Source organism: Halichoerus grypus, chromosome 14 (assembly GCF_964656455.1).
Source record: "Halichoerus grypus chromosome 14, mHalGry1.hap1.1, whole genome shotgun sequence".
NCBI lineage: Eukaryota > Metazoa > Chordata > Mammalia > Carnivora > Phocidae > Halichoerus > Halichoerus grypus.
In genome coordinates this window covers 8,037,201-8,062,689 of record NC_135725.1, presented here as the reverse complement: position 1 = coordinate 8,062,689, position 25,489 = coordinate 8,037,201, and the positions used below count along the sequence as shown (strand labels likewise).

The following is a 25,489-nucleotide window of genomic DNA, read 5'->3' as shown; positions in this document are numbered from 1 at the left end:
ACTCTAGGTCCAAGTGGCTTCACTGGTTGATCCCACCAAACATTCAAGAAACAAACAAAAAAATAGGATGGAGGGAATGCAGAGCAGCATTATTAAAAGAAAACATATCTGAGAAATACAGACCGAGAAGAAAGACCTAAGTTAATATATAAGTTCTTGTTTCTGCACCTCGTAAGCACTCCAAAAGAGTTAATTTTTAGCTTTACTAGCAGTTAAAAAGGAAAGACCAGAATCCCAGAAAAAATCATCCCCCTCCGGCACACCTATAGCAAGGACGGACCTAGCCCTTCCCCCGAGCTGCCCAGGGGACTGTGGGTGGGGGCTGCAGACCCTCCCACAGCGCACCCCCGCCGCCCACATGGCTCATTGGGCCCCTGGCTAAACTCACGTGTTATCTCATTTAATCTTCACACCACGTCCCTATGTTGTGGGTCCTATTCTTAGCTTGATTTTACAGATGATGAAACTAAATTTCAGGAAAGTGATTTTCATGGTCACATAGTTAGCAGATGGCAGGGCTAGAATGGAAGACAAGGAAACTGGAAAACTCACACCCTTCAGCTCTTCCGTAACTATATTCTGAACGGCGCCACTGAGCCTCCCAGCACCAGTGAGGAATGTTTGCTTTCCCACAACACTCCCCTTCCCTGGCACAGATAAACCAGCGCTGACTATTTCAAAGAAGCATATGGTGCTGAGGACTGACCTTTAATAGCTGTTTACAGAATGCCGACATTATGAGGTTTGTGCCACCATGCGACACCAGGCGGTCGGCAGTTATCCACAACAGGTGTTTAAAATTGCACTTGACAAATATTTATTATCTCCATAAACCAGGGACTAATAATGGAAACTATCCTATAGAGTTCTGGAGAATCCTTATTTGAGTCAACATATAAGTCCTTTACATGACTGACCAAGAAGCAAGCAGCTGACATCTTCACAAAATACCTTCCACCATTCTATCATGGCCAACCAAGCCCTGAGTATTCTTTGTCTGGATTGTCGATGTGGGATTCTGTGTCTGTCCAGCCCCAACTGCATTCCATTCTCACAAGGATCCACTACCAGTTACAAAGAACACCCAAATTCCATGATGTTTGCTCCTTTCAGAGAAGAAACATCCAACTTCTGAAGGAGTATTGGAGGTTGGTTGATTCAATTCAATTACCAAGCGTACAACCTTAGCCCCGTGCTCTTAGCTTCATCACCCGGAGTGAAGGAGCCGCCATCTCCCTTCGGGACTAAATTTCCCATCCAGACACATTACTCTCACTCCTCTGAAAGCTGTAGCGGGTTCAGTACTTTAATTGCCCAGAGATGTGCTTGCGTGGGTCAGTCCGGTGTGTAACACCGAGGCTAAGGAACCATGAGTCATGCGTTACACACATTTCCTACTTTTATCTTTGCTTGTGTGTTGTGGGGTTTTAAAACAGATGTTGGTTTTCTTGAACCTTTGTATTCAAATTGATTCGTAGCTTGAAAGAAAAGAATTAGAAAGTCAAATTGAAAGAACAGCCTTCTCATAAACCCGTGACTAAGCAGCTGCTGCCAGCGAGCAGAGAGAGAAACCAGGGCACCAGGGCACCGCGGTGGCAGGACCGTGATAGCCACTTCCCCGCCGGCACCTTCTGCTGGTCCTTCCGTCCTGCGCGAGAACCCCAGAGGACCGGGGTCCCTGGCATGCACTGGTCTTGATGCCGCAGACAAAATAATGTCTCCTAATAAATCTGACATCCAAATGTAGAAAGAATGGAAACTTTGAAGTGTGCTGAATGTGAGAGAGAGGATGTGCCAGTTACAGGAGCATCGGGCCACCTCTCTGACCCAGGAATTTCAGTGTAGGGGGCACACATTTCACAGTCCATAAACTCCACTCTGATACAAAAGTATTTTTAAAAATCTCTATTGCCAGCTCCGGCTCTGCAGTCAGCAGTAAACTTAATAGCTGTTACCTTTGTAAAGAAGAAATGGATTGGGAGGAGGAACTGTTTTTTCTTTATAGACTTCTGTTTGATCTTACTTTATTATTTTATGAAAAAGGGTCCTGTCTCCCTAACTCCTAATGAATCCTCCTTGGACCAGACCCCAATGACCTCTGTTACTCCATGGAAAAGCAGATGGTTTACAGTGGTGTTTTAGAATATTCTAGGCTCCCCCAGCAGACCATGGCATGCAGATATAGTCTCTCCCAGAAGCCACCCTGTAAAACCAGATGTCAGGACGGATGTATCTATAGAGTATTATCAAGAAATTGAGCCTCTAGGGGCGCCTGGGTGGCTCAGTTGGTTAAGCGACTGCCTTTGGCTCAGGTCATGATCCTAGAGTCCCAGGATCGGGTCCTGCATCAGGCTCCCTGCTGAGCAGGGAGTCTGCTTCTCCCTCATGCTCTCTCTCTGTCTCACTCTTTCTCTCTCAAATAAATAAAATAAAATAAATAAATAAAATCTTTAAAAAAAAAAGAAATTGTGCCTCTAAAAACATATAGAAATGAACTCTACAGAGTTCAATAAAAGCTGGAAGTCAAGTGGTGGGATCAAAGGGGTGCGCAGACAGTGAGTATGGACATCCCTACCAGCTACATAATTGAGAACCAGCAAAGACAGGGCTATCTAGAGGAGTGGGGAGGACAAGTCCTGGGAATGTCCCTCTCTGGCTCTCTTCATTTGTATGACACTGCTTAGCAAAACTTTTTTTTTTTTTTAAGATTTTATTTATTTATTTGAGAGAGAGAGGGAACACGAGCAGGGAGAGGGGGAGAGGGAGAAGCAGACTCCCTGCTGAGCAGGAAGCCCAATGCCACGCAAGGCTCAATCCCAGGCTCCTGGAATCATGACGAAGGCAGACGCTTAACTGACTGAGCCACCCAGGTGCCCCAGCAAAACATTTCTATGCAGGAGTGTGACTGTTGCTGTTTCACTGGTCCTAAGCTGTGTGGCATTTTGGATTCTGCCAATCATTCAGGATGGCCATATGGCATCCTATGTCTGTCTGGGATTGGCCATATTGCAGTGATAGCGCACCTATCAAGCAAGTAAACCATCCTATTTCTGAAATGCAAACAGTGTGATTTCCTGCCCATAATATCTGCTGTTTCTTAGGGTTTCCCCTAGACATATTCTGTGGTCTTGGTTTGCTGCCAAGTGTCACACTGAGGGCTCTGTATTCTAAAGATCACAGAGCTACTCCTCTAATGCATACAGCCCACTGAAGCTAATTGTCTGAATAGCCATTCGGGCAAAGCAGAAAACCACTGGGCACTCCAGACCATTGAGAAACATTTCTGCAGAGTAGGGACAGCTTGTAAATTTGGGAGAGTTTCCAAAATGTTGTTATAGATTGTATCCTTTACTCTTAACTTACCAGGCACTCAGAGATTTTTTTTTTTTAAGATTTATTTATTTTTTTTGAGAAAGGGAGAGTGGGGGGAGGAGCAGAGAGCAAAAATCTTCAGGCAGACTCCCTGCTGAGCACAGAGCCCGCTGCAGGGACCCCATCTCACGACCCCAAAATCATGACCTGAGTCTAAACCAAGAGTCGGATGCTTAACTGACTGAGCCACCCAGGCGCCCCAGGCACTCAGAGATTTTTTTTTTTAAATATTCTTAGTATTTATTTGTTAACTCCAATCAACTTCAACAAATATATCCTTTAGTAATAAGATGTAAGAAATCAGGTTGGCAGTATTCATTTGTGATTACTGAAGCATGAACATTTCATGGCTGCTTCTGGTTCAAGACATCATTAAATAGTGTGCTGAAAGTAAAGCTGTATTTGGGGTGCCTTTCAATACGAATGCGTAAGCTAAATTCTTCCCGGGCTTTAGAAAACCATTGGGTCGGTCTGGGATTTTAAGCTAGGAAATGTCTGCTAGACAGGTGAATCTGGACTCAGTCTAGTTTTAACATATTTGTTTGTTTTAATCAGCTAAGTAAATTCTCTCAAAGCAAAAGTGGAGATAAAATCACTACACAGATCAAGAAATAGAATGTTGCTAGCACCCAAAAGCCTTGAGTTCTTTCTCAATTGCAAATGTTTTCTCCTCTCCAAAGGTAAATAATATACTATAGTATGCTTCTTCCTGTTTTTGAACTTAAATGGAATAATGTAACATATTTTCCTCCATATTTGGCATCTTTTATCCATGTAATGTTTGTGAGATTTACCATGTTGTTGCTTGTACTTGCTTTAATTTACTAATGTCTGGTATTCCGTTAAATAGCCCATAATTTCCTTATTCCTTCTACATTCGAAGGAAATGGGTTGTTTGCAATTTGGTGAGATTATGAGTCATATTTTATATCAGAAGGATTAAAAAAATTTTTTTATACTTTAAAGAACAGTTCCCTCACTTAATAGACATAATGAACTGTTCTGAGAGTATGTAGGTATGTTTAATGGGCTACAATTAAAATGACAGAGTTGTAATAACATGCTAACATAACCTCTTAGTGTTGTATTGCAATTCATATTCAAAGGTTAACTTCGGAGTAATCATTTGGGATATAAATACTTATTTGCCCAAAGTGCTTCTACACTTAACATGGCAATTGCTGAGGGAAGGGTTCCAGATAATCAAATAATATTTTGCTGAGTAATCATTTGCCAGATTATTGAGGATTTTTTGAAGTATTGATTTCTCTGCCTGTAAAATGATCAAATATAAGTCCTAGATCAAATATAAGTTGCTTTTTTAAAAAAGATTTATTTATTTGAGAGAGAGAGAAAAAGCACACGTGCACACAGTGGGGAGGGGCAGAGGGAGAGAGAGAGGAAGAGAGAGAATCTCCAGCGGACTCCCCACTGAGCTAGAACAACCCAACTCAGGGCTCAATCCCAGGACCCTGAGATCATGACCTGAGCTTAACCAAGAGTCGGAGGCTTAACCGACTGAGCCACCCAGGTGCCTCCAAATATAAATTGCTTTTGAGACAGGGAAATCAAAGGGACCCCATGAGAGAAAAAGCTGTTTTTTTTCCCCCTTGGCTTCGTACCCAGCTTCTATTCTTGCTAGGACCTGCACCCCCACCCCACCCTACACAGGCCTCAGGAAATGCAAATAGCATATATCCTCCTCATAAGGGACAAGGAGTTAATGATTTGTCTCAAAAAGGTAACATTTAATGAAGGACCAGTTGAGAATGACCAAAGTTATACGCATATTCCAGACCACAGGTGTTAGACCTCGTGACACCAAGACCCCTGGCTTCGGGGGATAAGTGACTTATGATGGACACCTGGACCCTGTCCTCGTTCTGACTGGTTCCTGGATGCCTGAGAGGCCACGTGCACCATACCACAATCCTCAATAAAAACCCTCAGGCCCTACACCAAGACGAGACTCTCTTTTCCTTTCCGAGTCTCCCAGAGGCTCCATCTCTATCTCTCTATGTATCTCCTATAAACTCTGCTTTCACCTCCTGCGGGCTCATGTTGATTTCCACCCTGCATGAAGCCAAGGACCCACCTGGCTGGCCCTGTGGGAGCCCCTCTGGGTCCTTGGACCCCGCCCTGCCTGCATCCCTTTTACAACTTTTTTTTTTTTCTTTCAGTTAATTGGCTTCTAATGATTTGATTCAGAGCTACTGAAGGAATTGTAAATTGATTTAAGCTTTCACAGTAGACTTTAGCAACTCGACTAAATTTTACAATGTATTAGCCCCCAAATTTGACTTCTAGAAGTGTGTGTAGAGAATACACGTGTATGGGAAAAAGAGGATGAATGCACAGATAAAATGTTCAAGATGAGTCATTAAGAATTATTTGCAATAGCAGAAACAATCGACCTTAAATAGTATAGTCATTAGGCATAATCACAAGACAACTGTTCTCTTAATTCATGCAACAAATATCTGTCGGCTGAATTACATATGAAGGCCGAGCTAGTGGGAAGTCTGCAGTGATCCACACTGAGCGGTCTCCTGGGGTCAGGTCAAGATGGCGGCCCAGGAAGATGCAGAAGTCACCTCCTCCCACAGACACAGGGAAGCTATAGCTACATATGGAAGCTTCCTCTGAAAAAAAAACAAAAAAAAACAAAAAAACCCTGAAGGCTGGCCGAGCAACTCCTACAGTTTGGGTAAGCGGGAGGGAAAGCACATGGAAGCAGGGAGGAGAGGCTGGGACACAGTCCTGCCACGAACCTCACCCCCGGCCCAGCAACGAGCACCAGAAGGGAATTCGAAAGCCAGCACGTCTCCCTGAGGAGCCAAAGGGTCACACCCCACATCTGCAACCCGGACCTTTGAGACCCGCACCTGAGAGCCGAGCCCCCAAAAGAGCTAAAACATTTGGAAACCGATGGGACTCACTCTCCGAGAGCCACAGGCTGAAGCCAAACAGAGCCGCTCCTGAAGGACTCGCGCGCAGGGACTTACCACCCCGGGGTCAGCGACAGCCGCCCGTCCTGTGCAGACTGAAGTGAAAAGGGTTCCTTTGCTCGTAGTAGAGCGTTGGCCCGAGGAGCAGCACCTCATCTCACACCCGCGCGTGCGCAGCACGTCCAGGGCCGGGGCTGGCGGGCGCCATCTTGGTTTTTAACCCCCACCTGCCTTTCCGCTTCCGCCCGCACCGTGGGCTGCACCTGTGCGGCGGCTTCTGCCGCGGCTGCTCAGGGGATGCCCTTGATCGCCTGGCTCTGGAGGCCAGGACGGCTTGCCCTCCTAGGTCGGAGGGGCTGTGACAATCAGAGAGACAGCTCTGGGCAGGCCACCACCCCCGGGGCACTGCACAGACAGCGGACTAAAACACACCCCAGTCTTCTGGGGAAGGAAGCCTATTTGCTTGTCCAGGAGCTTTGGCCTGGGGAGGCGTGCTTCTGGGTTGGCTCACTTTTAGGGATCTGTGGCGGGGCTCCAGCTTGCCAGTCTCACCCAGAAAGGAGCCTGTACCCTTGTCTGTCACCCTGAGTTTTGTGGCACGTCTACAAGGCATGGCTCTGGTGGCCAGCAGGACTTCCGCTCAGGAGGCCCCCGCGGGACTGTAACCAGCGGAGAAAGTTTTTAAACAGCTACCACCCCCCAGGGCACAGCAAGAGGCGCCAGACCCAGGATCTCAGTCTCCGTGAAAAAGGCCTATTTGCTTATCATCATAGCTGCAGCCTGGGGAGCAGGCATCTCATTAAAGACACAGAGGTCCCTGAAATCCTGAGGTTTGGAATTATAAAGGGAGACAGACTTTAAGTAAATATTCATCAAAAATATGTATTTAGTGTTAAAAGTGGTTAGTGCTCTGTGCATACACTTTCAACACCTTGAGTTTGGAGACCTCTTTATAGCTTTGCATACAAGTCCTCTGTCAGATATATGATTTGTAAATATTTTCCCCCAGTCTATGGTGTCAAGAGCTGCGAAGGGTCTGATATTTTAACCTGCTGGCAAACTAACAGGGGAGGCTTCCCCTTGGAAGATACCAGCAGGGCACACAAGGCTCCCCGGTTAGAGAGAAAGGACTTTGGAGCTTCATGTTTACAAACCCCCCCACCCCCCCCCCAAAGACCCAGGAGGGATATGGAAAGACCCAGGTGGGTCCTGCACAGGTAGGGGGGTTTGTGTCACAGCTGAGAAACCCCAGTCATTTTTAAAGTGGGCTGCTAGCAAGCTTGCCCAACCTTTGCCCGGGAGAAGACAACTATCTTTATCATACTGTCAGGAAACAAACATGCCCTCTGCCCCGGAGGGAGCTTTTCTATCTTCCAAGGCTTTTTGCTAAATCTATCTAATCCATTTGCTCAAAACACATGCAGAAAAATGAGAGAACTGAGGAAAACCTCCTCCCCAATGTAGGACTGATTTTTTCATTCTCTTAGCTGCATCTTTTGGAGAGCAGAACGTTTATTTTTTATGAAGTCTAATTTATCAGTTTGATTTTTTTTATGGATCATCCTTGGAGTCATGGCTAAGATAGATCTGCCTTAGCCAAGATCTCAAAGATTTTCTCTACATTTTCTTCTAAAAGTTTTATAGTTCTGGGTGTCTGGCTGGTGCAGTTGGTTGAGCATCCCGCTCTTGATTTCACCTCAGGTCATGGATTCAGGGTCCTGGGATCGAGCCCTGTGGAGGGCATCGTGCTCAGCGAGGAGTCTACTTCTCTCCTTCTCTTTTTCTCTCCCTCTGTACCCCCCCCAACTCTCACACACACACTCTCTCTCTAATAAATAAATCTTTAAAAAGTAAAAAGTTTTATAGTTTTAGGTTTTATATCTTTCGGTTTATGATCCTTTTGAGTTCTTTTTTGTGTAGGGTGTGATCAAAACTTTTTTTTAAACTTACGGGTGCCTTTTTGAAAGATTCTCCATCGAATTGCCTTTACACATTTGTCAAAAACCAGTGGCCCATAAATGTGTGGGTCCATTCCTGTACTCTTTATTCTTTTCCATTCATCTATTTGACAAATCCAGTTGATCTATCTTGATTCCAATACCACACTATCTTGGGTAGTGTAGCTTTATAAGAACCTTGAATTTAGGTGTTGGTAGCTCTCCAACTTGGTTCTTCTTTCCAAAGCTGTTTTAGCTAACCTAGATTCTTTGCATTCCCATATAAATTATGAAGTCAGCTTGTCATTGTCTATTAAAGCTTGCTGGAATTCTGATGGATTATGGTGACTCCATAGATTAAATTGGGGAGAATTAATATCTCAGCAATATTGGGTCTTCTCCATGAACACAGCGGGTCTCTCCATGTAAGTCTTTAATTCCCCCATGCAATGTTTTATAGTTTTCAGTGTACAGACCTTTCACATTTTTTTTAACCAGATTTATCATTAATTATTTCATAATGTTTCTACTTTTTCTTTATTTTTTTGCTTTCAACCTCTTGGAGCGCTTTTCCTTGTACCCAGTATAGAGATCTGTTCTCTTTCAAAAATGCTGTTTGACAATCTTTCCCTTTTAATTGCAATAATAGTGCACTTATTATTTACTTTAATACTAATATTTTTGTGTTCAGACAACTTGGGCCCAACTTCCCATGTTCCCGGGCACACATGGGATACTTTCCAATCTTAGAGCCAACAACAAACTGATGAAAAATGGGTCTCATCAGCATTGGGAAGCTACTATGTCTAAGGTCCCTCAGCCTAACTACTCTGACATCCAGCCCCTGTGAGAGCGAGCTGACCCCTCCTCCCGGTCCAGATGTTGCTTCAGAGAGAAGCAGAACAGAATCAGACTGGAGTGCCCTTCTGCTCCCTTCCCCTGATTTCAGATACAGTATCCTAAACAATATGGCAGCCATACCATTGATTATGGTGTTCCACAAAAAACAATCTGTGCTTCAGCCAAATGATGAATGGCAGATTTTACACACATTACTTTTAGACCATAATGGAAGGAAAGTATGTGGTGGATTGAATTGAATCAGTTAATGAAAACCGGTAATATTTCTCAGGCTGAGTTCATGTCTTGAAATGTCCAAGTTCCAAAAGAGAAGGAAATGCTATTAAGGACCTTTGGTGGGAAGAACAGTATAACCAAAGTGCACTAATTACAGGATATATTTGAAAGACTTCAGATTTTTAAAAGAAACCAAGTACAAAAATAAGGCTGGAAACTGGGAACTCCATTTTTTTGTACGGAAGTTCCAAATATTTCACAAGTGTTTATGCAGCATAAAAATGCTCAGATTGGTTAGATTCGTTTTCTTCCTAGCATAGTACTGCCTCTTCTATTGACCCTAATTCTGTCTGCCTTTTCTTTCATTTGTTTATTAACTAACATTGTTTTGGTACATTTCTGTGTTACTGGATTAAATGTCCACATAAGTTAGAATGATTTTGGTGTTTCTGTGGGCTAAGATGTCAATATTTTTGCTTCAGAAGTAACTTTGTACTATGACTTGAAAGCACCATGCTGGGGATTCCCAAAAGGATATTTTCTGTCTTGCATTTCTATCTTTTAAAGAAATCAAAATAAACTGGCTATTCCATATTCTAGGAGGAGGCCCCCCCCACACACAATCATTTAAAAAAATGTTTGCAAGGTAAAAAAAATGTTTTAAATTTGATTGTGGTGGTGGTTACATGCCTGTGTGTGTTTGTCAAAACTCAGTAATGCATACTGAAAATGATAAATTTTTCTGTATGTAACTATATAATTCGAAGAAGAATTAAATGGGGGCAGGGCATCTCCTTAAGTGTATTAAAATGAATTTTAATAAGCTATTTCAATCTAAGCAAGGAACTTGGGTGCCAAATATCAATGTCAAGTGACATAAAACAAACACATTACAAACATCCAAAAATCTGGACTTACAACGGGAACCGTTGACAGCTTCTGAAATTAAACAGCATTCAATCACTAATTTTCTTTGAGGGTAAGATTTGTACCCTGCTGGGCTTATAATTCTGTTTTCTCTTTTTGTGCTGTTCATGTGTAAATATTGCTAATTTCATTTGACACAAAAACGGAAAACAATTTTGTTTCGAAGCTAGTCAATGACACAGAGACTACCCTCTAGATGAGGCAGGCAGTGCATTCTGAGCTTCCTGGCAACGATTTGAGGGGGGGTAAAAAATCAAGGCATTTCAAATGTATTTGTAACAAGGAAACAAATTTATTGATTTTAAAAGACAAGACACCATTTTGTTTTGAAAAACACAAGAAAGCTAGCCTGAGTTCAAGTCTGAAATATTCAGAAAAATCCTACTAATATCTTTAGTATGTTCCAGTCATTTGTTTAAACAACACACTAAAAGTTAATATATATTTTTATAATTATAAAAGTTCCCCAGTTATTGTACAGTACACAATACAAATCGCCCACAAACTATTATTTAGCTCCTGCCAATTTTGAGAGGACATGATATACTAAAAGATTTAGCATTTCTCACAAAAATCACATCAGGAAATACGTATTTACAAAATCAAATACATTATACAAAAAACCATCACATGTTATTCGGTAAAGATGTTTTTAAATAATTAAAAAGTTTATTCAACTGTAGTCCAAAAACTGGAAAAGAACATTACATTATCTCACACATACAATCTCTACAAAAGTTGCTTACCTCATTTACATAATATATTCAGTCGATTGTAAAATAAATGTTCAAATATCTCCTAGTGTTACTATGTTTCTGTGCTTGTGGGACTGAATAATGTAATCTGCCACTTACTAAGTGAAATTTAAATGATGGCACTTAAAAAAAAATACAGTATTTTAAAAAAACACAATGAAAGAAGTTTTACCTAGAAGGTACGAAAGCCCTGAGTGATAGCGGAATTACTGATTGGTAAGCACTACAATTAACCTAATTAAAAGTTTACCACCCCAGGCACAAATTTCCAAGTTTTCTCAAGGCACTCACTTAAAGTTTCTGTAACCAACGCATTGGTCACCACCATAGGTCCCAATTGATGATGGAGATGAGTAGCGAAAAAAATTTGCTTTGGTACAAAAGATGCTTTTTAAACGAATAAAATTCAATACCTCCTTTATTGGGTCATTTAAAATTGTGGTTAGCAGGTTAAAACAAGACAATCGTTCGTTCAAAACTATTAATTCATTGAAGGAAAAATTTACTCGGTTATTAACAGTCAATGGGAGTTTTAATTTTTTCCTTCCTCCCCCAGAATCAGAATTCTTCTAACAGAGATTTGTTGTCCTCATTATCGAGCTACGTAACAATTCTTACCAAAAGATTTCATTACTCAGGGCTTCCAATCCCAACATCATAATTTATTTAAAAAAGAAAGGAAAGAGGGGGGAAAAATAAAGAATCAAATACCGGAACCAAATAAAAGAAGAGACGAAACACATTTTTTTGAAAATAAGACGTATTACCAATTACTTCAAACAAAAGAAAAAAAATCCTAGGCAGTCACTTTGTAAGTGGCTTTTACTATTTAAGTAAAATTGGTAAACTAAACTCAGGTCTACTGGCACATAAAATCACTAGCAGCAATGATCAGAGCATGCAAACTGAGAAGCATTTACAGTAAAATCATCATGAAGAATTCAAAAGAAGAGAGTCAAATTAAAACCCTTTGAGTATTGCATGTTAACACATGAGTAATTTGCATGGTTTGACTTCCTACACTGTCTAAAAAGCAATGTTTTTACGGCAAACTTGCACTATGCTATGGATGTCCCTTCATCAGACATCGGAATAGGTTACACTCTTCGGCGGCGCCCGGCGAGGGCTGCGCAAGCGCATCTGCAGACGACACACGTTCCGTCACGCGGGGGACAAAAGGGGGATCGAGGGCACGCAGAGCGTCCCTTGAACCAACTCGGCAACTGTGTAAGCGGACTGGCATTTACCCATATCAGAAGCAGTCGTCATGGCATCTCCTGACAGATGAGCTGAGAATCGAGTGCTTTGCTCTCCATTCTATCTACGTCTAATTTTTTTGACCAAGTGTTCTAAAGTTTTGGAGCATGGGTAAAATTATGCCCTGTATGAAATTCCCAAACAATATTATTTTATGAGCGATCTAACTCCAAATAGCTTACCTGCCCCCAAAGAGTTCAGCTTTTCTTTATCCACTCGAACTCATTTCTTCCTAAGGCTTCACTTACAATTGTACTTTTCTAAAGCTAAATAAACGAGATCTTTTGTTTTGTTTTGGGAAAGGTAAAAAAAAAAAAAAAGAAGAAGAAGAAATGTAACCCTTTCTTTATCATACCTTTTAAAGGCAATCTAGGTACTTTCAATGTGCAGAGATCAGTTATGACATAGGTCAACAGGCCCATGTATCTGTCCTCCTTTTCTAGAGTCATGATGTGATGCTAGAAAAGTTGATTTTTTTCTGTAAACAGTACACTTACTTAGATGGCAGTGAATATTTGGGAATAAATATATCAAGCCCTCTTGAAGAAGAAAATTAAGAGTTGTATATAAAATGCAAGTGTTCAGCATGGAAACACTTTCTTTTCCTACCCCCCCCTTTAAAAAAACAGCATAATTAGACATTTGGATATAGAGTATATTTTACCGGTCTAAGTCTAAATAAATGATCTGAAAGGCTTTTGTCCCCCATTGTATATCTTACAATGCTCAAAGGGTTAATACAAGGCATTACATCAAAGGGGTTTTCTAATACTAGAACTAAGCACTGAATTAATGCTTCTATTCCAGTTTTTAAAAAAAATCACCAAACTTGCAGAAATACTAGGATTCCATTCATTGATTTGTTCTAACCATATACATGGAGGTTGATCTGATCTAGTGACAAGCCCAATTTTCATAGCACTGCATGTCCGCCCCTCTCCCCATCGTTCTGGTGTGATTCATCGAAATCAGAAGTTCTGATTTGTCCTGATTTCCATGTTTTGATAGTTGGTGTTTTCTCACCAAGAACGGGGGGGGAAGGGGGGGAGGGAAGATTCTACCAAAGGTCAATTTGTTGTCTATAACCACTGCCTCAAATTGTACGGAAAGGTGACTTGCCAGAGTTTTTTTTTTTTTTTTTTTTTTGACTTTCTACTTGTGTCCACACAGGGAGGACCAACATCACAGTGACACACATTTTTTTTTTCTTTTACACTAATGTTTCAAGCACAGCATCATTTTAGACATTTCAAATATATCATCTGAATAATTTGTTTTTTAATTTGAAAATGCATCACGTTCAGCACTTCTAGGGAAGTGCGTTCACGTAAAAAAGGTTCATGATGACAGCAATGAAATCAGAGTCATTCCTGAATGACTTCGACAGCATATGCCACAAGGACGTGTTCATTTTGACTCATCTACTACAAATCGAAGGCAGTCAATGTTGCACACTACTAATTTCAGGTATGCAGTGTTAAAACCATTTTCTAAAATTACTTTTGTTTTTAAAGGACACCATCTAAAGAGAGGTGCATGAACCGTGCTATACAGTACAAGAAAAAGCACAAAAAGGAAAGCAGATTTCTGAAAAGGCAGTAAGACTTAAATAGTCAGTCCAAACATGGTTTGGATGAGAATCCTGAAAAAGTGACCAGCCATTTGAGAGCCAAAGAAAAATTTCAAAACTGGGCCCTGTGTTTCCAAGGAGGTGTTTCCCCTATTTCACCCCATTGTTCACTGGCTTTATGAATGCGAATCTTCTGGGTACGATTCTCAAAAGTATGTATGTGAAGATCAAACCATACCCACGACACTCAATCCTATTTTATGGAAGTATCTTTTCTGAAACTTACAAATAGCCAACATGCCTTCCTTACATCTTCCTTGCTGAAAGTGTAGCACTTGGTCTATGTAGATACTTTTCATGACTAGTGGGTTTGGTTACAATGTCAAGAAATATTAAGAAGTCCTTACCATGTATACTTGTCACTTGTCAATAAATCTACTCTGAGAGTATTAGTGTCTGTCTTCCTTAGAAAAGTCACAGTTTCAATGAATGAAACAAATGAAAACCAAACATCAAATAAATGCAATAAAGGGGATTGTTCCAATTGCCTCAAATGTACAAATTATGAGGTTTGAATTCTATCTCACAGTTCAAATTCGAGATTGGTTGAGATGTCTGTGTCTGATTGTAGAGGTGTTCTTGTCTTACTGTAGACTACAGATCACCAGAAATAGCACAGACTATAGACTATAGATGCTCTTTTTGTCTGTTGGTTTGGAACTATCTGCCCTCGTCACAGATGAACGCTCCTGTGTTCGTAAAGGAGATCAGGAGGTTTCTACTGAGTCAAGCTGAAATGCAGTAATATTTATTCATTTCTAATCTGTCCTGATGGAGAACAAACCATGAACAACTGGAAGAAATGTTGAATCCTGGAGGGTCCCTAATCCCTACCTTTCATCACCCTAAATTTGCCCATTATTATCAGATTCCTCTAATGACACAAATATATCCAACAGTAAACAATGATAATAAATACATTGAAAATCGTTCCATAAACGAGGTGAAACCAGCAAATACATTTGGTCCGATACAGATAGAGTGGGTTCTGGGGCTGGTGGACATGGAGAGGAAAGCGAAAAAGCTTTTCAGAAAGGAGAGTCGAAATAAGAGTGTCTTTGTCATTTTGTGATTTTAATTTTACCTGTAAACGTTCCCTAATGCACAATGAAATAGATATGCAGTCTTCCGAGTGAAGGTGTTTTGTTTGTTTGTTTGTTTGTTTGCCTTTTTGTGTGCATGATGGTGCAAATTTGTCGCCTTTTTGGGGGAGAAAAAAGGGGAATGGTCATTTCAATGATATTTGGATGAGGTGATGGGAGAATGCAAGTGAAGACTTCCAAATACATGAGATGAGTCATATGAAATTTGAATCCATTTAAAAAATAACATCTAGAACCTTTAAAGTTTACTTAAGAAACTTTGTTGATCTTAGCTTTGTGAATGGCCTAAGGCAATTGAGCAACAGCACGCTACCCAATGAGCCATTTGGTATTTTTAACTTTACAGATTGGCTCACCCTCTGCTTTCCAATCCCCCACCCCCACCCCAGTGAAACTGTAAAGATAAACATCTTGAGTTTAATATAGGCCTCATTAATCATCTGTAAATCATTTTGTGCTTTCCCTTTTGTTTTTTTTGTGTTTTTTTTTTTTTTGGCTTTATGTGTTTATGTATTCATTTATTTTTGCTGATCAGCTTTTTAAAAACTACTTAAATGAATCGATGTGCCTGTTTTTTTGTTGCTGTTAATAACTTGAGTGCTTAAAAGAACCTTGGCTTTTCGTGTAAATTCATATGGGGATGGGTGTATCCTGTCTAGGACCTCACCTGACTTTGCAGCTGACCCCTGCCCACGGGCACTCGTGTGCGCTGTGGACACACAGACACCAAGACACAGACAAAACAAAACAAAACAAAACACTGAGACTGAAAAGATGCACTTCGGTAAGTACCTGCTTATTTTGTTAACTTTCTTAAATGATAACTAGATAAAAAATGGCCTAAAACATATACAATTTTATGTGACAAGTTGGTAATTAAAACTAGTCTGCTATTCCACACCCTTAAGCAATCTGATTTGTAATCAAGTAATGTTCAGCTCTATGAACAAAAAGTCCATCCGTGGTCACTCGGAGAGGGGAATTGATTTTTTTTTTTTTTTGTCTTTTTGTTTTGCTCTGCTTGCCCTAAATTTCCTTTGAAGAACATGTGACCTGTCCTCACTTCGGGAATCTGAACGTGACAGGCACACCTTGTCAAATGGATTGAAGAGGAATTCACATGAACAAAATAAGCCTTACTAAACCGTAGCTTCAGTTCTGTTTTAAGGCACCATGTAATAGCCGAGGTACGATGATCCCTGATGTACATTCTTCAATGGCACTGGTCCATCCAGCCACCTATCCAAATCCTACCGAATTGGGGATAAGCAACAGTGTGGTGTGCCAGGTACACTGCCTTCAGGTTCTGTTTAAAATTTAAATCCACATACTTTAGAAACCAGGAAATATTTTTGAAGGAAATCACGATATGCAGGTTGCTACATTCCTTGCATTCTATAAATTTTCTTCTATAATAGCAGCATATTGAACTACTATTAGGAAAAAGACCTGGAATAAAAGAAAGTCATCCAAATGGAATGGTTTCCTGTATGTCCAGCTCAGCATAAGTAGCATGTACACTTAAAAAAAAACAAAACAAAACAAAACAAAGTCAAGTCATTTTTTTTTTCAGCTTCAGTATCTAACTATAACAGCCCCACTCAACAGCAGAATGCATCTGTGCAGTGGTCCCAAATACAGAATCAGTAGTCTTTAAACAGAGGAATTGGTATGCAAATAACGGTTAAAATTCAATGTTTAACGGAAGCTTGCATTAATATGGTTTAATAATTATGTACACAAATTATGTACATATTAGCATAATCTCTTGCAGTTCTGTCATTTACTCTGAACTGATAAATGCACAGCTCAATTTTTCTCCAGAGAAAAATAGATGACCTTCCCAACCCTCTAGCACTGTAATAAAAATGCTCTGTATTCTCTCTCTGTACCAAAGTGTTATCAAAATCCTGTCTTGTGGTTCTGTCCAATGAAAAGCACCTTTCAAAAGCAAATGTGATGCATCTGCTGCCAAATGGGCATGCCTCCAGTGTAAATCAAAGAAATTCATTTCTTTTGATATTTCACAGAAGTGCATCTAATTAAAAACTTACACATGAAATCATACACCAAGACTAACAATCAACAATAAAATATTTTAAGCTACAAAAAAAATGTAAATTACTTTTTAATTATAAGAAACCAAAAACATTGGCATTAAGTGTGGTAAAAATCCTTCTTGACACCTGAAACTAAAGGAAAAAAAAAAAAACTTATTATTTAGAGGCAAATGATTTTTTTTTTTTACGTTAAAAAAAAAGAGAGAGAGAGAGAGAGAAAGAGAGAGAGACCTGGCAAAATACATACACCCATTCCATTTCACAACTCCAAAAAGGTAATGTTCAGCACAGATAGAATTTGACAACAGTCGACCTTCAGGCTTATTCAATTTTCAACTTAAGCCCAATCTATCAACAGGGGTAATGTTAGCTGGGAAAATACGCTTTAATGTTCCTTAGACCGCAGTGTAGGTGTTTCCGGTGGCGCTGCACTGCCGGATAGTCTGAGTGCTCGTGACGATGTGCTCGCCGTGCAGGGGGCTCAGCAGGCTGGGCTGCACGCCGCTGTCCAGCGCCGGCGCCATGCAGCCCACCGGAAACGCCGGGTTCAGCTCCGTCTTCTCTCTTTTGGCTTGCGGTTCCGAAGAGTCATCCAGTTCTTCATCCATTTCGCTTTCCACTTCGCTGCCTTCGTCTGCACAAACGACACCAAGACCGTATTACCGGAAGACACCGCGGCTGACAGCGAGCGACGCGTCGGCTCGGCCGGGCACAGGGCTGGCGAGTCTCGGCCCCGTGCATCGCACTGGTGTCAGCGCGCTCCTCGCGCGCCCACAATCCTTTCCAACGCGGCAACAGTGACTGAGTCGTGGCTAGTCTGTGAGTGACACTTCTAAGAGTTCTCTTAAGAAGACCTTTGGGACTCCCTGAAGTTTTTGCATTAAGGAGTTGGCATCATTTGAGTCATCCTAACGTAGTCACTTGGGTAGGCTATGCTGCTTTGGGGATGAGCTGAAACATGGTAAGGGAGGGAGGGAAATTCTCAGTCTCCTTTGAAATCTACACTAGATATAAATTTCACCTGTGCCCATGTTTCTATAGGTGAGGCTTATGTTGATTCACAAAATAACAACACGCTTAAGCAAGGGCTAGTGTATAGAGTTTTCGATGCCCTTGAATGTTGTAGATGACAATATCAAATAGGCCCTTAAAAATACACTGAGGCAGCACTATCAGATTAAAAATGCGCGATGGATTTCCGTTCCTGGCAACACTGACATTCACTGTTAATAGCCGATATTCACTTCTGGAAATTAAATGTATTAAGTAGTCGTTGTCACCTCCACATTTTAACAGATTTTATGTTAACCAAGACATCATTATAATGGACTCCCACTTCATTTTTTTCCAGCACGTACTGTTAAAATTCAAAAGTACTGTAGAGAGAGAAAATGCTCATACACAACTTTACCACTATGCAAGGTTCTCCTCAAAAGACTGTAGAGAACACCTCCCCATCAGCGATAATTTTTAAACAGTGGGCACTAGATTTCTGCCTTAAAAATCTAAAGAGTTGGGCGCCTGGGTGGCTCAGTCGTTAGGCGTCTGCCTTGGGCTCAGGTCATGATCTCAGGGTCCCGGGATCGAGCCCCGCATCGGGCTCCCTGCTCGGCGGGAAGCCTGCTTCTCCCTCTCCCACTCCCCCTGCTTGTGTTCCCTCTCTCGCTGTGTCTCTCTCTCTGTCAAATAAATAAATTAAATCTTTAAAAAAAAAAAATCTAAAGAGTTTTTACTTCACCTTCCCCATGTTTTACTGTTAAAAAAAAAGATCATTGTTTCAAATTCCCGTTTGAATCGAAAATTGTTTAACTGCATCGAATACTTCATCTGTAACTAAAATATATCTATACTTCACTATGAAACTTTTGACTTTATGAGCATGCAGTGAATGTTCAACCACTATCTCTTCAGTCCGATTAGGCTGGACTCTTTCTAAGGGCTGTTGAATGGAGTTGTACCATTTGGAGCACACACCTCCAGAAGTCCCTGCTAACAAATGGGCCCCTTGACTTGTCTTCCCTCATTAATACTATCTTACTATTGGGGCAAAGCTGGTTCCAGAGGAGAGTGATGAGGAGGAACGGGGCCTCCACACACAGTTGCACATGTTGTGCGGCATGCGGTCACCGGCAACAGTATCTCCTGAGAAGTGGGACGTGTGACTGAAAAGGTTGACATGAGGTTTCTTGACCAGAAAGGACGTGCCGCATTACTGAGAGGTAAACACAGAAGTGCTCTTAGCTGAGGCTCACCTACTTTATCCTGTTACGTTTTTGCCTCTCTGGAGAATGGACTTTATAATAACAGGGTTTGTCAGAAGAAGCACATCCAGAAGGAATGTGGGCTGATTCAGGGAAAGGGGTGCGTTGGGTAGACATTTGCTTCATGAAGACGGTATAATTGAAACACGTTTGTATGACACATTTTGGGTCTGTTTTTGTATTTGCTTATATATAAACAAACAAACAAATGAAAACCTGGAAAAATCCTCACATTAAATTCTTAATGATGGTTCTCTCCTAGGGTTGTGACTATGAAATTTACTTGTCATAGTTTCTAAATCTCTGTATTAATTTGAAATTTTTATATAGAGCGAAATTAATGACTTTTATTATCAGGAAAAAAAAAATGAAAATTCTCATTCTGTGGAAAAAGCCCACCAGAACTCTTGAAGATTTCACATTCAAGCCTCAGGCCCTGACTAGGCCAGTTTGGCCGTATCTCAAGAAGCACCGGGTCGGGGGGTGAATGGGACCAGCGAGGCCACCCCAATGTGCGATAAATCACACTGCTTCATGGTTCCCTCTCTGCCAACATTTCTGTGCCTGAGAAATAGTGTGAAATTAATAAAAGAAGTAGCACTGAAAGAAAAAAAAAAATCCTTTCAAGCAGGTAGTGAGTGAAGAGAGTGGAGAGACTACGTGCCATGGGTAGAAATGGCAATGGGATAATGGGCTGAACAAACCTAAGTGCCCCAAGGCCACTTCTCTCTGGGTCCACTTGTGGGTGATGGGGTTCCTATGGATAGGCTACAAAGCAATCCACAAAAAAGCAAGCCCTCTCTCCACATCTAAGGGCAAATTAATGCCATTCCATAGATATTTTATGCCTTCATAAAGACTCAAAGACATTTTCTAGAAACATCCTCAAGGTTACAGAAATTTGGCACACAGAAACTAATATGAGGTGCTATTGGAGTTGACTCAAGACTTGGTTTTGGTCCAGCACTTCACAGAGAAGCCTGGCGGCCATTCATGGCCAAGGAGAACGCGCTTGCGCACTTTGCACACGGGATGGAATCCTCAAGTGTGACCCCTCAGGCTTTGGTCGGTGCATCGGCAAGGTTGCCTTATGCTGGCCATGGCTTTCAACACTCACCTTCCTTGCTCTGAAATGACAAACTAGTATCACTAATTCACCTTCCTGACTGTCACTGGGTTAATCGCAGAGACTATGTATTTGCAGCAGGAATGTCTTTGGGCTGTTATTTCCTACCCGCCCTGCTTGGCTATGATGCCTATTACTAAAACGGGAATTCATGCATGCCCACTGGTCACAGAGGCTGACAGGAGCTTAACCTGGGAGTGAGGCTGATTCCTTAGGACTTCCGCCAGCACGTTCACGTTTTCCACCACCGAGGAGGCATGGAGGCTGGCCACAAGTACCCCGGGGCAGGAGGCTCCAGAGAACCCCGCTCCCCAAGCCCTTCCTCCGGCCTGTTTCCCCACTAGCTCTGGCTCTGTCCTGGAAGGGCTTATTGTGCAGTTTTCCTCCATCTGGGCATTCTGTCCTTCACTCCAGAACTCAGTTCCTTAAAACCTCAGGATATCTTTACTTTTTTGTTTCTGTTTTTGGTGGTTTTTCTTTTTTGTTGTTTTTTGGGGTTTTTTTTGTTTTTTTGTTGTCATTTTTTTTTTTAAGAAAGGCCTATATTTTCTGCAGTGTTTGCTTATTAAACATTTTACTTTTTTTTTTTTTTAACTGAGCTGGTACGTTTATTAGGATGGTTTTTCTTTGCATGTGCTCTATCCCAACCTCATTTCCCCACAGCCCTGTTCCTTTTCCTGTGTGGTTTTGTAGATCCTAAGTTCCTTCAGGAATACACATCTGAATGGCATCTTAGCTGAGTGGTAATTCTGACTTTAAAATCTGAGAAGTCTGCGGCTGATCCTTTTCATCTGTCCCACTGCTGATCTTGCTTTTTACTGTAAACTTCCTTGCTATCTCTGAGCTATTTTTCCAGTGAAAAGTATGAATTGGTGAGAAGGGGAAGGCTGAGAAATCTTTCCTCCTGCCGAGTGGGCCTTCAATAAAATTTTATCACTTTTCTCCAGGACTCTGGTGACGGTCAGAAATAATTTCTTGTTACCTGTAATGAACTGCAAGCGAAAGTCGTGCAGAGTTTGCAATTGCATTTAAATTCAATTCTTGCATTTAATATCCCTCACATAAAGAAGGCACAGAAATGGAGAAATAAACAATGAGGATTCCAAGAGACGTAACTGTCCTATTCCTGTAGGAATGTGGTTATTCCGCAGAATAACAATACCGTAGGCACACACCACATTTTCCCCTACGGGAATTTCTCAAAGAAGTCCTTAAAAATGTACATTATTTTCACTTCTTACCTTTATCCAGATTTCCAGGAGAAACAGCATTTAAATCACCAAACTGTAAAACAATAGTCATTTGGGCAACAGTTACTACCAGGTAGAATAAAATAATATTCTATCAGTCTGTGGTAAAAACACAAGGACGACTTTTTTAAAACTGTAAACCAGTGCCCGTTTTGATCTCTAACTACCCGGGTCACCTAATTTTCCAATCAAACTTGTCGAATTTGAACAGTTTAAATTGTGTCACAATTTAGCTGTCTTGGCCTCTTTTGCAAAGGATAACAATTTTCTCTGCTTTCCACGCTCCATTTTACTTTTTATTATTATTTCAACTTAGCAGTGAAGAAATGGGGGCCTGGCTGGCCTTGAGAGGTTGGATGTGGTGGGATAAATTTGGAAATTTGGTGAAGCAGGACATGTCAGCTCCACCACTCATGGGCAGTCTGAAAGTCCCTGCCTGGGGCCGGGTGGGGACTTGACAGAAACTTGGTCCAGCCGCTTGGCTGAACTCTCTCTTTAAAGCTTTCACTAGGAGAAATGAAAAACATAGTGGGAACCCCAAAGTTCAGAGTATTTATGTTTTAAAAATCTTTGAGACTTCTCGGCTTGTAATTTGATGTTCTTATTTACTAAAATACCAGGGTCCCATTTTAAAAAAGAAAGGCATCTGCTTGTTACTAATGCAACAAAGAGCTTAAAACAATATGGAACAGTTAATAACCTTCAGCTTAGATTCTGTTTTCTATCTTGGTTCAAAAGCTTAATGATATTTTTACCAGGAGGAAATGGATTTTGAGAGTCTCAGAGTGAACAAAGATGGATACTCTCAAAAAAAAAAAAAAAGGAATAGCAGAGGTAACCAAGTTGATCAGAAAAAGGTAAAGAGAAACCTCAAAGCATCCACTTTTTAAACGAACATTACTTTTTGAAAAGCTGAAGATTCAGAATAAGTCATTATAGAAATTCAGAGTTCTCAAGAGGCTTAGAAAGGGTGAGACAGAAATTCTACTTACATTCAGAAGTTTGCTTATAAAGAGTTCCATGATAGGAGTATTTTTTTCATCTACAAGGTATGTCTATAAAGTAATAAAACTGATCTTATTTTGCAAACATACACACACATTTTTTTTTTTTTTTTTTTAACCTACACATGTATTGTTCTTCCTAGTAGCTACCTTGGGAGCTTAGACATTTATTCCAAGGTCCAAGGTTCTGGAATTCCTCTTTACCAATCAATTTCAAGAGTTAGTTTATGTATCATTCAAGAAAGCCCATTTTGGTTTTTTATACCCAGTTGTGCCTGCAAATAACACTCCAAATTGTACTGATTGCCCTTGATCCTGAGATGATTTCTGACTACTCATCAAAATCAAATTCATCTCTGCCACAATTCAGGATATTCAAAATACTATGTCATTTTACTCTATTATTTCTCAGCAGTTCAGAAGAGGTTTAAAAAGAGGCATGCCACAATATTTTAAGCTATAGCAGCATGACTGGAACAAATGTGTAGCCTTCCCCAGGTGACTGCTTTCGAGGGGACAAGGGCCTCCTGGGTCCATAATTTCCAGAACGGTTTTTGGAAAAATTGTCCCAGTACTTTATAGTTACATCCCACTGGGCAACAAATATAAAATCATAAATACTGATCTGTTGTTTTGTAGTTGTTCCTGATCACATGGGTCAGAACCTTGTGTTAATCCAAATAAAAATCACAGTTTGAATTATGTAAAATTTCTTGAATTAAAGAATACAAGCAACAACAAAAAAAATCAATGGGACCCTTTATCTATTTTTGGTATTATTTAAATATTTTAGAACTATAAACAGAGAATGCCCAAAGCTGAAGGATCCTTTATAAGTTATTTCTAATTGATGTAACACAATAAGATTTATGTTTCTTTTAAATGAATACTTAGTAACACTTAAGATCCAATTCTAGAAACAAGGTGGCAGTGATGAGTCTTCAACATTCCTCTATACCTAGAAAAAGTGAACATTCCATTTGTTTTTGAAAAATCTCAAGAAGTTGTTTGAGACTAAATTGTTATTGCCATTAGTAATCAATAATGTCACACAAAGGAGCTAAAACCAAACTCTGGACCTACTTGGAAATTTTCTCCAAAAGAAACTGATTTTGGCTGCTATTTAACTGCAAATGTGGCAACTTCCTTAATACAAAGGTTTTCCTTTGAACGTTTCTGCTTAATCTGAACGAATACATTTGATTATTTGGGATGCTAAAAATAAAAAAACCCACAATGATCAACATATGAGTGACTGCTATTATCGTGAGTAAATAAACATTTGCATACTCAACGCTTTGTGCTCATGGCTCGCACTATGCTGGACACGGTACGAGTAATCTCAGAGACACTCTCAACGTCTCTAAGTGTCTCTGGGATCGATAACAAAGCTGCACGTGTACAGCAAAGAGAGTAGATTTAAAATAAAAATCTTGTGAATAAGGTAAGATTCTGATATCCTACATAGCAGAAGGTGAAGGCTTTTATGTGCATTTCACATGGGAGGAAAGAATACACATGTGATTAAGGAAAAACCACTTTACTCCCATAGGTAGGCTAAGATTAGGAGAGTCTGTTCATTCCCTCATTATTCAACCAACATTTATTGGGAGTTTACTATATGCCAACCATTGTGCCAGTCAGTTCCAGTCAATTTGGAAATACTCCCTGTTTCTGGAGGTGAGTAGCAGAAGTTGCTTATATTATGAAGGACAGGTAGTTTAGCAAAAAATGAGGCTAGCTTTGAGAAGGTTTTGGAAGCATGGGCATATGAGAAAGGGAAGTCAACTGCGGCGGTTTTGGAGGGGGCAGCAAGAGGGAAGGACACGAATGGTGGCAGCGAAGACTGCGAGCAGGCATAAGGAAGACCGTGTCATGGACAGGGGACAGATGACAAGCGCCGAGATTAGGACCAGCACAAAACGGACAAAAGAGGCGGAAGAGATCAACCATCTGGATGAACAAAATGGAGGCTCAGGAGAAAGTACAGAAATAACCGTGAAGTTTTAGCTCCAGCAACTGGGGAAACTGACTAACTTCGCTTGCCCCCCCGGGGGCCTGGAGGGACAACTGTTTGTTGAGGGGACATCTGAGAGCTTATAAAGTACTTTCACGGTTCCATGTATGCGAGGCTTTCTTTCAAATATTACGACCTCGAGTATCAGTTCCTCAGAATGGCTTTTCCTGACAGCCCTATCTGAGCATCTACTTCCCTGTCAGGCTTACTCATTTCGCTCAAAGCATTTGCCACCACATCCAACACTTAACTTTGTTTCCTCTTCTAACATCTGACTTCCCAAGCCTGATGCCGGGGCCGTGGGGGGCAGAGGCCTTGTCTGTCCTCCTCATAAACGTATCCCAGAATCTACTACAGCACCTGGTAGACAGTAAAGGCTGACTGCATAGCAGATGAATGAATTTGCTTCCTCATTTCAGCCTCAGAAAAACTTAAGAATTTGGCAAGGTAGAGAGCTGATATTTAATCTTAAGGCTATTAAAAACAATTGATTTGTCTAACATTTGTAGGAAATGTGGTGGTGGGAGATTTGAGACCAGATATTCTTACCCTCACCTTAGAAATTTAAGGTGGGGGAGGGAAAGAGAGGGGGTGAGGAGGGAGAGAGACAGACAGAAAGGGAGAGACAGAGAGGATGTATGTTCCATACACGGAGGAAAGAATATAAATTAAGGGATTTAAAATGTGCTCTGGGGTTAGAAAGCATACGGCCTCTTGATGTAGGTGGGAATCAATATTCTATAGATAAATCGGGGATGTTCTGAA

General features: G+C 40.9%; 1 protein-coding gene across 3 annotated transcripts in view; it reads right to left on the bottom strand.

The window, feature by feature from the left end:
• Window positions 1–10,529: 10,529 nt before the first annotated feature.
• RFX3 (regulatory factor X3) overlaps window positions 10,530–25,489 on the bottom strand; it is a 286,781-nt gene continuing 271,821 nt past the window's right edge. For all 3 annotated transcript variants that reach the window (XM_036076096.2, XM_078062235.1, XM_078062234.1), the window contains 2 exons: window positions 21,695–21,737; window positions 10,530–17,700 (listed from right to left, as the gene is read on the bottom strand). In XM_036076096.2, the coding sequence (XP_035931989.1) occupies window positions 17,462–17,700; window positions 21,695–21,737 (282 nt within the window). In that variant the 3' untranslated portion in view covers window positions 10,530–17,461. The remainder of the gene's footprint in view (window positions 17,701–21,694; window positions 21,738–25,489) is intronic.